The following is a 14,457-nucleotide window of genomic DNA, read 5'->3' as shown; positions in this document are numbered from 1 at the left end:
GGAAAATAGAAAGTGCAACCGCACTGACAAAGCAAATGAAAGAGGTGACTGCTGATTTCACAGAATAATGAAGCCAGATCAAACATGGTTTACAGATATGGAGCTGAATAGACTGTATATAAGAGTCTTCTGGCCTTCAGTTAGTTAGTTGTACTGATAGGCAACATGGGAAAGCTTCTCATCTGCGTTGGTAAGCTGAGAAACTGGTGCTGCAAAGAAATTCTGCCTTTGTCTTTGCAGAGGAAATTAACTGTCAATGGAATGGAATATATTTTTGTGTTAAAAAAACAGTTTTAAAAAAAGGTTTAACATCCTGATTCATATTATTATGAATCAGGAAGTTAAAAAAAATGAACACAAAAATAAAATAAAATGAAAATAAGGGCTAATTTATTCTTGTTAATAATATATAATCTTTGTTTAAGTCTTATAAATTAGCCTTAGATGCATTCCAGAACTTATGTTAAGGAATAAAACATTACTTTAAACATTTGTACAACAGTACGGTAGAGTATGTTAATACAATACAATATAACAGTAAAGTATAGTGCTTTTCCTTACTGAATCAACCAATTCCGCTTCACACACCTCTCTCTCTCTCTCTCTCTCTCTCTCTCTCTCTCTCTCTCTCTCTCTGCTTGTTTCTCTCTTTCTGCAGGACTGGCTCTCCTGCTGCACGTGCAGCTAGGTAAGACTTTGTCCTCTTGGTGTGATACTCTCATTTGGCAGAATGAATCAAACTGATAATAAGCCCTTACTGTGTCTCCCATATATCTCGCAGGATCCTCCTACATCCTCTCCTGTTATTTCACCAACTGGGGACAGCACCGTCCCGGTAGAGGGAGTATGACGCCCAAGGACATTGATCCATGTCTCTGTGACCACCTCATCTATGCCTTCGCCGGAATGGAAAATAACATGATCACGACCACCGAGAAGAACGATGAGCAGTTCTATGCAGAGTTCCAGGCTCTCAAGAAACAGTGAGGAGACAGACAGACACACACACACACGCACGCACGCACGCACGCACGCACGCACGCACGCACACTCAAAACTCAACAACAGACAAAAGAAAAAGCTAAACAAACGGTTACATATAAGTGAAGTACAGAGAGAGGTAGTAATACACAATAAAGACCACAGATACGCACTCAATTAGAGTTGAAGGCCAAGAGTTCAATAATGATTTAAAAGCCTCTTGTGACGGGCACCTCGAATCTGATGGGGCAAGCTATTCCATAGCCAAGGGGCAGCCACACAAAGGTCACCTTTGTTTTTGTTTTTTTGGCACAGCCAGATTAAAATGTATTCTAAAACGCACAGGGGGCCAGTGGAATGAGGCCAAGACCGGGGTTACTGTATGTGATCATGCCTTTTCTTGCCTGTGAGGAGGCGGGCAGCTGCATTTTGCACAGGCTGCAAGCGTCTGACAACTGGTCAATTCCTACTCCCGCATAGAGGGAATAACATTAATCGAGTCTTGCGGAAGTTAATGCATGAATTAGCCTTTCAAAATCTTTTGGGGGAAGATAGGCCTTTATCTGAGCTGGGAGTCTTGACAACAGAACTAATCTGTGTATCAAATTGAAATCTCTGTCAAAGATCACACCAAGGTTCTTCACTGAGGATTGAATGTAAGAGCTTAAGGGGCCCATTGTTGGCAGAAGAGACCAAAAACTATGAACTCTGTTTTGCTTTCATTAAGTGTTGAAGTTTGTGTTCATCCTGGCTTATGCAGTCCAGAAATGGACGAAAATAGACATTGCTATTTGATTTCCGAGGCAAATATATTCGGACATAAACTGCATAGCAATGAAAGGAGATATTGTGCTTAGCAATTATTGGTCCTAAGGTCAGAATGTATAGTAAAAAAGAAGAGGGGGCCCAAAACAGATCCCTGAGGAACACTGCAGGTGAGAGGGAACACAGATGAGGAGAATTCACCTATCTGCACAGAGAAACTCCTATTTGACCGGTATGGCATACAGTAATACAGTACCTGTAATGCCAGCAAATTGTTCTAGTCTATTGATACATGGAAGCGGCTGCAGGTTTAGGACAGCAGAGCTACCTGAGTCTGTGGTTAGAATTAGGTAATTAAAAACTCTCTGAAGAGCTGTTTCAGTACCGTGGCTCAGTTTAAAGCCTGACTTTTCATAAATGCATAATCCTATTTATTAAAATTGGAGGACTGGCCGGCGGGCGGACCACATCGTCACGCTCATGTCACTATGACTCAGCCCTAACCACATAATAGGAGTTCCCAATGCAGCTACGCCCAAATATGGAGTGTGTTCTCTAACCTCAATGTGTCCGCATGGCATCAGGCGCAAACAAATCAGTCAGCTCCATATGGACACAAAAGGGGGCATGCCCATAAATGGGCATATACTGATGAGATCAGGGATGTCCATATGTGGACATAAAAGGGCCAAGGACTGACTATACAGAGATCTCCATATATGGGCATATTTGTCGGATGGACGGTGTAGGTGTGAGGGCATAGCAGCCCGAACCTAGCCTGGGACCAGACGAATCTGCGAGTGCAAAAAATAAATTGCACTCTGCGATTTGGGTCTGGCACCGCTCCATAGAGAATCCATTTCCTGCTCGAGAAGACGTGGGTGACCAATCAGGGCCCAGTATTCGAATATGGGAGACTGTAATTGGTAGTTGGTTGTAGGTCTAACCAATTGCGTCGAGGGCCATTGTTTTGATCCCGCCCCTTGGGGAAAAAAAACGTCCTCTTGGAAGCACCAGACTCATGTCCACGCAGTGATATAGTCTGGCTACGCCAGGCTAGCCCGAACCTCCACACACACACACACACACACACACACACACACACACACACACACACACACACACACACACACACACACACACACACACACACACACACACACACACACACACAAAAGTGTACCCAAAGTGTATTCTTTTTTATTCGTCCTTCAGGAATAGTAACCTGAAGACCATCTTGGCCATTGGTGGATGGGGCATGGGCACCGGAAAGTGAGTATTAAACAAGAGCATCAATTACTCCAATGACAGGAGCCTCAGGAACGGATAAAAGCCCTTGTTCGACTCTCTCTCTCTCTCTCTCTCTCTCTCTCTCTCCAGGTTTGTGGACATGGTGGGCAGTCCTGCTACCCGTCAGACCTTCATTGACAGTGTGATCAAGTTCCTGCGTCAGTATGGGTTTGATGGTCTGGATATTGACTGGGAGTACCCAGCTGGACCTACCAAGCCACTCTTCACTGTCCTGTGTCAGGTCAGCCTTCTATTATGTTAAACTGAAAGGAACAATATGGCCCCTGCTTATGAAAATATTTCCCAATCCAAGTGTACACTTAAAAGTCATTGCTTTAGTAATATACATGAAAGTAGAGGTGAAATAAATTCATCCATCGTTGAGGATAATATTCACTTTGTCCATCACCGCCTCTCTCTGCAGGAGATGGTGGCTGCCTTTGAGGCTGAAGGTAAGCAGACCAGCCGTCCTCGTCTGATGCTCACCGCTGCTGTCGCTGGTGGAAAGCCAAACATCGACCATGGATACCAGATTCCCCAACTTGGAGCGTCAGTATAGATAACACACAAACAGACATTTGTGTGCTGTAAGGGATTTGTTTTGTTATTTGTTAAAAGGTTAAAGCTCTACATTCTGTTAGTAATCATCCTGCGCATCAATCATCCTTTCACCAGTATCCTGGACTACTTCCATGTGATGACCTACGACTACCAGAGTGGAGACGCTCTTACAGAGAACAGCCCCCTGTACAAGGACCCAGTTGACCATGGTTGGATGCGTGAATACTACAATGTGGTGAGTGAGGAGGTTCCTCATATCTTTGTAGGTAACACTTGCTCATGAGGTACCCATAATTAATGCTTAATTTATGATTACGTAATAGATTATTTAGGTGTTAATTAAGCATTAATTAAGCATTAATTCCTTGTAATTCCATCATTAACATCATTAGTTAATCATTAGTTAAGCAAAGTTACTTAATACATGAATTACAAGGAATTCATGATACATCAATGCTTAATTAATGCTTAATTAACACTTAATTAACGCTTAAAAATATATTAAGTAATCATAAATTAGGCATTAATTACGGGTACCCTGAGAGCAACTGTTACCCATTTGTATATTGTGATACTGTATGAATGAATGTCTGCACTGAAAAGCTTTGATGCCAGTGTGCTTCCTTGTCCCTAGGATTACGCTATGAACTACTGGAAGAGCCAGGGTGTCCCAGCTGAGAAGCTGCTGGTTGGTTTTGCCTCCTATGGTCACAACTTTGTTATTAATGGTGGCCAAACTGCTGTTGGTGCTTACAACGCTGGACCTGGACCTCGTGGACCGTACACCAAAAACACTGGATTCTGGTCCTACTATGAGGTAGGGTTGAGATTTTCCTGCCAATAAACTCTTGACTACTTATACTTCACTTTGCGTTCCGTCTAATTTATATAACTTTATTACCTTTGTAAACCAGTATACAGGTTGACACTGACAGATTAAACAATTCTAATATCATTATTGCTATTTTTGTCATTTTATGAATTATTGCAGATTTTTCTTTTTTCTTTCACTCTCTTGTGGAATCTCAGAGTGCAATAATTTCACTGCCTGCCATGTTGCTACGGGCTCTACTGTACATGCACGTAACAATACAGCACCAGAACCTTGAACCCTAAACCTCTGCCTTCATTCAGATCTGCGATTTCATTAATACCGGAGCCACTCAGGCCTGGGATGCCGTCCAGGATGTACCTTATGCCTACAACCTCAAAAGCAGTATCTGGGTCGGATACGACAATCCCAAGAGCTGCCAAATCAAGGTGTAAAATGTATATTTCACATATTGTTCAGATTTGTAGCAGTGGTCGACTGTTTCCTGTGGTATTTTTGTTTTGTTTTAATTGAACCATTTGATCCGTCTACAGGCCGAGTGGCTGAAAAAGAGTGGTTTTGGTGGAGGTTTTGTCTGGAGTCTGGACATGGATGACTTCAGCGGCACCTTCTGTCACGCAGGAAAATTCCCACTAATCAGCGCCCTCAGGAATGGCCTGGGAGCCGGAGCTGGAGCTGGTAACATGCACTCTCACACATACCCACGTACAATACAAAACACATGCTTGATGCTTTAAGACTTCATCAGAGTTCCATCTCTTGACACACATCCACTTTGTCCTCTATTCCTCATGCAGGCTGCAAAGCTCGCCCACAGCCTCTGCCCCCGATTCCCAAGCCCCAGCCCCAGCCCCAGCCCCAACCTCATACCCAGCCCCAGCCCAAGCCACAGCCCAAGCCACAGCCCAAGCCCCAGCCCCAGCCTAGTGGAGGTGGTGGCGGAAGCAGTGGAGGATCTGGATGGTGCGCTGGCAAGAGTGACGGACTCTATCCAGACCCCACCAACAAGAACCACTACTACAACTGCGCCCAGGGACGTACCTATGAAGAGAGCTGCGCTGCTGGCCTTGTGTTCGATACCAGCTGCAACTGCTGCAACTGGGCTTGAACGAGGTCATGGTTCCACTTTGTCTAAGTTCCACTTTGTCATGTTGTCTAGCGATCAGTGATGGAAATACAATAAATGATGGGATTCAACCGGTACTGTCTAAGTTCTTTTTTTCTATATTATCACAATTATTGACTACAGCAGCCAAAATGATATGATATTGTCTAAAATCATTTTTTTTTGTGGAATATGTTAAATAAATTAATAAAATAATAACGCATAATGACAACCTTTATTTGACTTCTAATTTTCAGCAAAACATATCATTATTGAATGACATTTGAAAGTTATCAGCACAATTAAAGTAGCAAAGCCAAGTCTGACCAAGCAAATGAGGTGACTGCTGATTTAGCAGAATAATGAAGCCAGATCAAACATGGTTTACAGATATGGAGAGGAATGGAACCTATATAAGAGGTTTTGGCCTTCAGTTAGTTATACAGAGGCAACATGGGAAAGCTTCTCATCTGCGTTGGTAAGCTGAGAAATTGTAATCGGGAACAAATTCTTAATTCGTCTTTGCAGAGGAAATTAACTGTAAATGGAATGGAATATATTAGTGTTCAAAGTAATTGTTTAACATCCTGATTCATATGATTCATATGATGCATAATTTTACATATTTTTTGTATGTCATATAAATTTGCCTTAGTTAAAGCTGCAATCCGGAACTTATTAACTTGTACTTTTACAGGGGTAGAGAAGAGGGTGAAATATGAGTGCAATTTCCATCATTCTAGTTTTCAGGGGAAAAGGGGGGAGGGGGCAGAGAGAGGGAGAGCAAGGAACAAAAGGAATAAAACAATATTTTAAACAGTCTATATGGTTGAGAATGTTAATCACAACAGAGCAGTACAGCATACAATAGCGATATAGTGCTTTTCCTTGCTGAAACAACCAACCCCCCTTTTCCTCTCTCTCTCTCTCTCTCTCTCTCTCTCTCTCTCTCTCTCTCTCTCTCTCTCTCTCTCTCTCTCTCTCTCTCTCTCTGTGTGTGTGTCTCTCTCTTTCTGCAGGACTGGCTCTCCTGCTGCACGTGCAGCTAGGTAAGACTTTGTCCACTTGGTGTGATACTCTCAAACAGCAGTATAAAAATAACAACAACAAGCCCTAACCGTATATCTCTCATATCTTGTAGGATCCTCCTACAGACTCTCTCAGCCCCAGCCCCAGCTCCAGCCCCTGCTCCCGCCTCATATCCAGCCCATGCAGCCTCAGCCCAAGCCCCAGTTCAAGCCCCAACTCATGGCTAGTGGGGGCGATGGTGGAAGCAGTGGAGGATCTCGATTCTGCAAATGCAAGCCTAACGGGCTCTACCCAGACCCCACCGACAAGAGCCACTACTACCAGTGCTACCAGGAACGTACCTATGAGCAGATCTGCGCAGGTGGCCTCGTGTTCGATACCAGCTGCAAGTGCTGCAACTGGGCTTGAACGAGGTCATGGTTCCACATTGTCTAAGTTGTTCTTTAGGTGTATTGGAGCTGGGTAATCCAAGACCATGTTGTCTAGTGATCAATGATGGAAATAAAATATATGATGGGATTCAAAAGTACCGGTACTGTCTAAGTTCTTTTTCCTATCACAATTATTAACTACGAAGCCAAAATGATATGACATTGTCTTCACAACTCATACAGCTTCCCCAAATTTTAACCAAAAGAAACAATGAACTTGACCTTTCAAGGTCCAACAATATGACAATGGAGACTAGCAATAATTGCGCTCCTCGTGTGAATAGATGCATGGTATAAGGTTAAACCCAATTCAACTCTGGCAGTTGGCCAGCGTAAGACGAGCAAGAACAAGCTCAGTTTGGGACTAATGTATCCCCCCCCCCACAACACGGTCGCCTCGGAAAACAAGGAAGTGTCGATCAAATAGAATCAATGCATCGTCTATTTCTCGCTTCAACTGTTTTCAAAAACATTCTTGAGAGCAACGTTTTGTTGTAAATGACATTGTGTGTTTGCTTGCATGGCTGTCATGTTGGATACAGCATACAATTCAAGTAGCGCAGCAGGTGCTCTGAGTCTTTGATTAGACAGCGGTCTGTTATTGAGCTCATCGGTCAATATCCAGAAATAACACACCGCTGAATTCAGCGATTGACCAATCAGAATCAAGCATTCAACCAAGCCGTGTGATAATGTGATCTAATGATGTCAGGAGACGCGGGTTAAACAAAAGCTCTCACATTGAAACAAGAGGGGTCCAAACACAGTGTATGGCCTTTACTGTGGTCTGAATGTAATGTCTCGTGTCCAACAGACATCTGGGATATCTTGACATCTTATCATTTCATGTTCTTATGCTCATTCTCAATTAGGCAATTATATATTAAAGCATGCCAATAGCAGTACACGCATCCTCGGATCTCCAAGTGGATATTGGTGTGAATAACTACAGAGAAAAATAAAGAATGAAGGAATTGAAACGTTATCAGAGGTAGGCTATTCAATGTTGCTCCAGTATTGCTTGATATCCAACATCAGTAGGCATTATTCTTTAACGTCTAAACACTGAAATTAAATGTTTCACAAATTTCATTTTTGAAGGTGTGGAATTTTGTTACATAAATGAATAAAAACGCATAATGGCAACCTTTATTTAACTTCTAATTTTCAGCAAATCATTTCATTATTGAATGACACTTGAAAGTTATCAGCACAATTAATGTAGCAAAGCCAAGTCTGACCAAGCAAATGAGGTGACTGCTGATTTAGCAGAATAATGAAGCCAGATCAAACATGGTTTACAGATATGGAGAGGAATGGAACCTATATAAGAGACTTCTGGCCTTCAGTTAGTTGTACAGAGGCAACATGGGCAAGCTTCTCATCTGCGTTGGTAAGCTGAGAAATTGCAATCGGGAACAAATTCTCCATTCGTCTTTGCAGAGGAAATTAAATGTAAATGGAATGGAATATATTTCTGTTTGAACAAATTGTTAAGTTGCTTTGTTTAACATCCTGATTCATATGATGCATGAAGGCTAATTTATGCTAGAAAATAATACATATTTTGTGTATGTTATATATATATATATAATATATAATAGCGTTATATAGTGCTTTCCTTACTGAAACAACCAACCCCCCTTTTCCTCTCTCTTTCTCTCTCTCCTTGAATCTCTCTTTCTGCAGGACTGGCTCTCCTGCTGCACGTGCAGCTAGGTAAGACTTTTTCCACTTGTTGTGATACTCTCAAAGAGCACTATAAAAATAACAACAACAAGCCCTAACTGTATCTCTCATATCTTGCAGGATCCTCCTTCATCCTCTCCTGTTATTTCACCAACTGGGGACAGTACCGTCCCGGTGCAGGGAAGTACATGGTCAGCGACATTGACCCATGTCTCTGTGACCACATCATCTATGCCTTCGCTACAATGGACCAGAACATGCTCAAGACCTACGAGTGGGACGATGTGAAGCTCTATGGAGAGGTCCAGGCTCTCAAGAAGCAGTGAGAACACACATACAAGCCCGCACGCACACGCACACGCACGCACGCACGCACGCACGCACGCACGCACGCACGCACGCACGCACGCACAATGCACCCACACACACACACGCACACGCACACGCACACGCACACACACACACACACACACACACACACACACACACACACATAAGGCGTGAGAACTCAGAGTGTATTTTATTTTTTGTTCTTCAGGAATACCAATCTGAAGACCATCCTGGCCATTGGAGGATGGAACTTTGGCACAGCAAAGTGAGTATTAAACATGAGGCTCAATAACTCCAGTGACAGGAACCTCAGGAAAAAGATAAGCTCCTATAATTATTCTCTCTCTCTCTCTCTCTCTCTCTCTCTCTCTCTCTCTCTCTCTCTCTCTCTCCAGGTTCAATAGCATGGTGTCCACTGCTGGTAATCGTCAGACCTTCATCAGCAGTACGATCAAGTTCCTGCGTCAGTACGGGTTTGATGGTCTGGACATCGACTGGGAGTACCCAACCGGTCCTAGCAAGGAGCTCTTCACCACCTTTAGTCAGGTCAGGCTGTTGAAGCCTAATAACTTTGTATTCAAATTCATGTCATTGTGTCCCTGCCCAGCCTAATTCTCTGTGTTTATTCTGTTTATGCCAGGAGATGTTGCGTATTGCGTAGCCTATGATCATGATGATAGGCAACATTGTTGCATTTTGAACCGTTGTTTTTAAAACACACTAACTGTGTTCTTGCTTGATGCTGTACTTGTTGGAATGGACAGCATTCTCTTTTAGTTGGCTACAGAGGGGTAAAGTTTGCTCACACAAATCGGTACACATTATCTCCGGCCTGGCAGAGACCTTTTCTAGTTGACTACGTGTCCATAGTTAAAAGGTATTATTAATGTACACTTTAACATACAACATACGTTATTTTAACATACACGTGGTGTATGTTAAAATGCTATATTTAATTATTCTCTCAGGAACATACAGTACAGTATTACTTACTGGGATTGTTTCTTGTTTCTCTCGTGTGCTCTACTGTACTGACATTCAGATTCAGATTGAACAGATTGAACTCCTGCAAGAAATTGCTTTCTTGCAGTTGCCAAGAGTTGAGAAATACAAAGTACTAAAACAAGAATGAGAAAGATGTCAAACGAGAGCAGATATTGCTAAATAGATACCCCAATTGCAACAGCATACATTGAATAGAAGTAGGACAGGTACTGTATTACTTATGAATAATAAATGTAATATATAAAATACATACAGCCATCCTGGAGGATAATATTGACACCATCTCTCTCCATCACCACCTCCTGTCTCTCTGCAGGAGGCAGTGGCTGCCTTCGCGGCTGAAGGTAAGCAGACCAACCGTCCTCGTCTGATGCTCACCGCTGCCGTCTCTGCTGGACAAGGAATCATTGATCCTGGATACCAGGTTCCCCAGCTCGGAGCGTCAGTACACACATTGATTGCTTGATTGATTGAATGCTCTATTAACAGTTTGCAAATGGTATAGTGGTACGATTATAGAAAGGCGCTAAAAGGATAACACAAAAAGTGTCTCAGAACTTTAGAAATAAGCCAGCAAAACCCTGTACTTCTTTCACCAGTACCCTGGACTATTTCCATGTTATGACCTATGACTACCACGGCTCCTTCTCTAACGCGCTTGGAGAGAACAGCCCCTTGTTCAAGGGCCCAGCTGACAGCAAAGTTTGGCAGCAACAATTCAATGTGGTGAGTGAAGTGGTTCCTCTCTACATTTGCTCATTGTGATACTGTACATGAAGGTCTGTGCTATTAAAGAATGGCTGTTGTTGATGCTAGTATGTTTCCATGTCCATAGGATTGGACTATGAACTACTGGAAGAGCCAGGGTGCCCCAGCTGAGAAGCTGCTGGTTGGTTTTGCCAGCTATGGCCACACCTTTGTTCTGGGTTCTTCAAACACAGCTGTTGGTGGCGCAGAAAGCGGACCTGGACCTGCTGGACCCTACACTCGTCAGGCTGGGATCTTGGCCTACTATGAGGTAGGGTTGCCGTGGTTAATATACTCATGACAACAGTAGTGTTACCGGTAACATCGGGTGCACATGTGCATGATAATCTACTTTACTTCGCTTTGTGTGCCATCTGATTTAAATAGGAGGAGGGCTCATCTGAGAGACTGAGACACAGACCGAGTAGACAAAAATTGTACCATTCTTTATTGAGCATTAATGAGGACCAATTATATGACGATAGGTTGAACATTTTCACTGTAAAGTTGTACTGTTTGTCATCCAAAAAAAAATATTTATAGCTCTTAATATTTAGAATGTTGTGGGTGCCACACAAAAATGTACTAAATGGGTTTCATATGAATAGATAGATGCCCCCCTCACACAAACACGCACGCACGCACGCACGCACGCACGCACGCACGCACGCAGTTTTACTTTTCATTGCTATTTTATTCCTATTTATATCCTGACCTACTGCATTTTTACCGTACATATTTTTTCTTCCACGCTGTTTATAAAGCTCGGAGGACAAACATGTCACTGCCTGCCATGTTGCTATGGGCTGTATTGTACATACATGTGACAATAAAGCACCTTGAACCTATAAATATCTACCTTCATTCAGATCTGCGACTTCCTGAAGCAAGGAGGCACTGAGGGTTGGGATGCCCCCCAGGATGTGCCTTATGCCTACAGCAGCAAGACCTGGATTGGATACGACAACGCCAAGAGCTTCGGGATCAAGGTGCAAAATTACTATTTGACATATTGTTCCGATATGATATGTCATTGGATGCATCCCTTCATGGGACAATCATAGAGCCGTCCAGAGGGGCGGGCGAGGATATGCACAGAAGCGTAACACACACTGATTACTCCGAGCATTTGAGTGACAACCATGGCGGTTGGATGATGCCATTACAAAATGCCATGGTTGTGCCTTCCTTAGTACTCTCACGTAGTATTCAACACGTATCTACATGCATACAAAACAAGGTTATACACACAGGATGCATTAATGTTCATTCGAATGCATTTCAAAAGACGAAAATGTTAAATGATGTTTGTGAATTAGATATCAGAGTGCTCTGAAATTGAAGCATACTCGAGCATATTTACGAATGCACTCAAATACTACATTTGTATAGTCCCAGTGCCACTCTTTTAGGTTTATTCATCTTTTAAATTAATCTTAAAAGCAGGTATTAAAGACACTGTAACATTAGTAATTTAAGTAGATACTGTAACTACAATATGGGTACAGGAGACATGGTAATGGTAAAAATGGTAATTAATGCGATTCCCGACGTGCATGCACTACAGTACGTACGTGCGCCTCTGTGTGTCTAATCAACAAAGGGACAGGTGAAGGTAATTGAAATTACCTGCAACAATTATTGCAACTTGACCATTGGGACTGATGAGATGACACAAGAGTTGAAGGCCCATGCTTTAGGACATTAATTGATTTTGCAAATATGAAATTATTACTTCAAAATATAGCTGTCGCATTTTCATATCCCATATAACGGGAAATCACCCTACTTGGGGGGACGAGACGTAAAAGGCGATATCCCTTGTTTACTACTTGGTCCGTCTAACAGGCTGACTGGCTGAAGAAGAGTGGTTTTGGTGGAGCTTTTGTCTGGACTATTGACATGGATGACTTCAGCGGCAACTTCTGTGGCCAGGGAAGGTACCCACTGATTGGCACCCTCAAGAGTCACCTGGGAACCGGAGCTGGTAACATGCACTCTCACACGCACACACATACAAAACCACATGCATGCTTTAATATTTCTACACATACTCAATCAGAGTTCCATCTCTTGATCTGATACGTCTTGTCTACTTTGTCCTCTATCTCTCATGCAGGCTGCAAAGCTAGTCCACAGCCTCTGCCCCCCGTGCCCCAGCCCAAGCCCAAGCCCCAGCCCCAGCCCCAGCCCAAGCCTAGTGGTGGTGGTGGAAGCAGCAGCGGTGGTGGAAGCAGTGGAGGATCTGGATTCTGCGCTGGCAAGACTAGCGGATTCTACCCAGACCCCACCAACAAGAACCACTACTACCAGTGCTCCCAGGGACATACCTACCAACAGACCTGCCCTGCTAGCCTTGTGTTCGATACCAGCTGCAACTGCTGTAACTGGGCTTGAAGAGGCCATGGTTCCACTTTGCCTTAGTTGTTCTTAGATGTATTGTATTGGAGCTAAGCTGGGTGTAAATAGTATGTCAATCCAAGAGCAATGCTATCTTGCGATTACTGATGGAAATAAAATATATCATGGTATTCAAAGCAGCTAGGACTGTCTTAAGTTATTTTTCTCATTTGCCTTTTCGCTCATCCAGTCGTTATGTCTCAACTTGAGTATTATTAAATTCTCAAACAGTTCAAAGAAGTTGTTTATTGCAGTACACTGAGTATCACAGATAGGGAACAGAGGAATCATCGTCATCATCATCTTGCATATTCTCCTGTATACATCAGGGAGAAATTAGTGCCCGTTCATCCATGCGCTTCAGACACGCAAGATGTGGCAGCTTCCGCGTTCACTTCCATTATATAGGAGAAAAGGGGTAGAGTGTCCTATTGTGGCACGTTGATGAACTGAAGTGTGTGACAGCTGTACCATGGGTAACGAAACCCAGCCTGGCGGAGATTTGCGCTCTGAGGAGCGCACTTTTTTTGTAATAACTTCAAATTAATTGAATTATAGTGACATTAAATTACTCTTCGTTTTACTCCGAAGGGTTTGCAGATCACACTTTGAAAATAAATGCCTCCTAGCCACATACAGTACTATGTGAACAGCACGGAATGATGTACTGCGATAGTATGAAAAGAACCACTGCCGTACTCTGAATAAAAAGCTAATTGTGAGCAAAATATGTACAATTACAATTACAATATCAAACACTCAAAGTGGAGAGATTGAGTTTGTCTCTAATTCTCAACAACAGAAATAAACAGGAAAAACTGGAACAACCAGTTGCTCACAGGAGATATAAAAAGGTAACTATAGTAAAAAGTGTAAATGGTGCTCACGGATCAAACGGGATCAATACATGTGAAAAAAAACAACAAACGATCTGGGCACTTGGGACTTTTGTCATTTAGTAACATTTAGCCTGTTTCATAAAGAAAAAAAAACTCTCCTGAAAATGGTACAAGTCATTTTGTCTCTCATCATTAAATGATGTTTTTTGTTTATCAGATATTGTGACCTACATCACTGCATTTAGGGCAGGTCACAGAATCTAATGAGTAAACCAAATGTGGTGGAATATTGCGCTGTGTCAGTGACACAACTACACTAACTAAGTATGTGAGAGTGATTTTTTTGCAATGCCACGGCCTGTACATAAATAGGGACACCATAAAATAAAGGAGATGAAAAAGGTATCTGGCAATAAGGGGTCTAGACCCCTTAAACCCAAATAAAAATGTAAT

The 14,457-nt window shown here is 42.7% G+C and overlaps 2 protein-coding genes across 2 annotated transcripts in view; both read left to right on the top strand.

Moving 5' to 3' along the window:
- Window positions 1–165: 165 nt before the first annotated feature.
- Window positions 166–5,537, top strand: LOC311048602 (acidic mammalian chitinase-like; the record flags this gene model as incomplete). Its single annotated transcript, XM_084061866.1, has 11 exons — window positions 166–190; window positions 659–688; window positions 782–983; window positions 2,962–3,018; window positions 3,127–3,277; window positions 3,461–3,585; window positions 3,712–3,832; window positions 4,232–4,414; window positions 4,732–4,857; window positions 4,963–5,107; window positions 5,227–5,537. The coding sequence occupies 11 exons, from the start codon at window positions 166–168 to the stop codon at window positions 5,535–5,537; spliced, it is 1,476 nt and encodes a 491-aa protein (XP_083917992.1).
- A 2,825-nt stretch (window positions 5,538–8,362) lies between these two features.
- Window positions 8,363–14,457, top strand: part of LOC311048600 (putative chitinase 10) — a gene marked incomplete at both ends in the record, with an annotated part of 12,595 nt that continues 6,500 nt past the window's right edge. The window contains 12 exons of the mRNA XM_084061863.1: window positions 8,363–8,387; window positions 8,684–8,713; window positions 8,804–9,005; window positions 9,222–9,278; window positions 9,409–9,559; window positions 10,335–10,459; window positions 10,618–10,744; window positions 10,854–11,036; window positions 11,635–11,754; window positions 12,614–12,752; window positions 12,885–13,156; window positions 13,356–13,374. Coding sequence (XP_083917989.1) covers window positions 8,363–8,387; window positions 8,684–8,713; window positions 8,804–9,005; window positions 9,222–9,278; window positions 9,409–9,559; window positions 10,335–10,459; window positions 10,618–10,744; window positions 10,854–11,036; window positions 11,635–11,754; window positions 12,614–12,752; window positions 12,885–13,156; window positions 13,356–13,374 — 1,450 coding nt within the window. The remainder of the gene's footprint in view (window positions 8,388–8,683; window positions 8,714–8,803; window positions 9,006–9,221; window positions 9,279–9,408; window positions 9,560–10,334; window positions 10,460–10,617; window positions 10,745–10,853; window positions 11,037–11,634; window positions 11,755–12,613; window positions 12,753–12,884; window positions 13,157–13,355; window positions 13,375–14,457) is intronic.

This window comes from Gymnoscopelus microlampas (assembly GCF_963454915.1).
Source record: "Gymnoscopelus microlampas genome assembly, chromosome: 7".
NCBI lineage: Eukaryota > Metazoa > Chordata > Actinopteri > Myctophiformes > Myctophidae > Gymnoscopelus > Gymnoscopelus microlampas.
The sequence above is the reverse complement of the archived record's forward strand: the minus strand, read 5'-3'. Positions and strand labels throughout refer to the sequence as shown.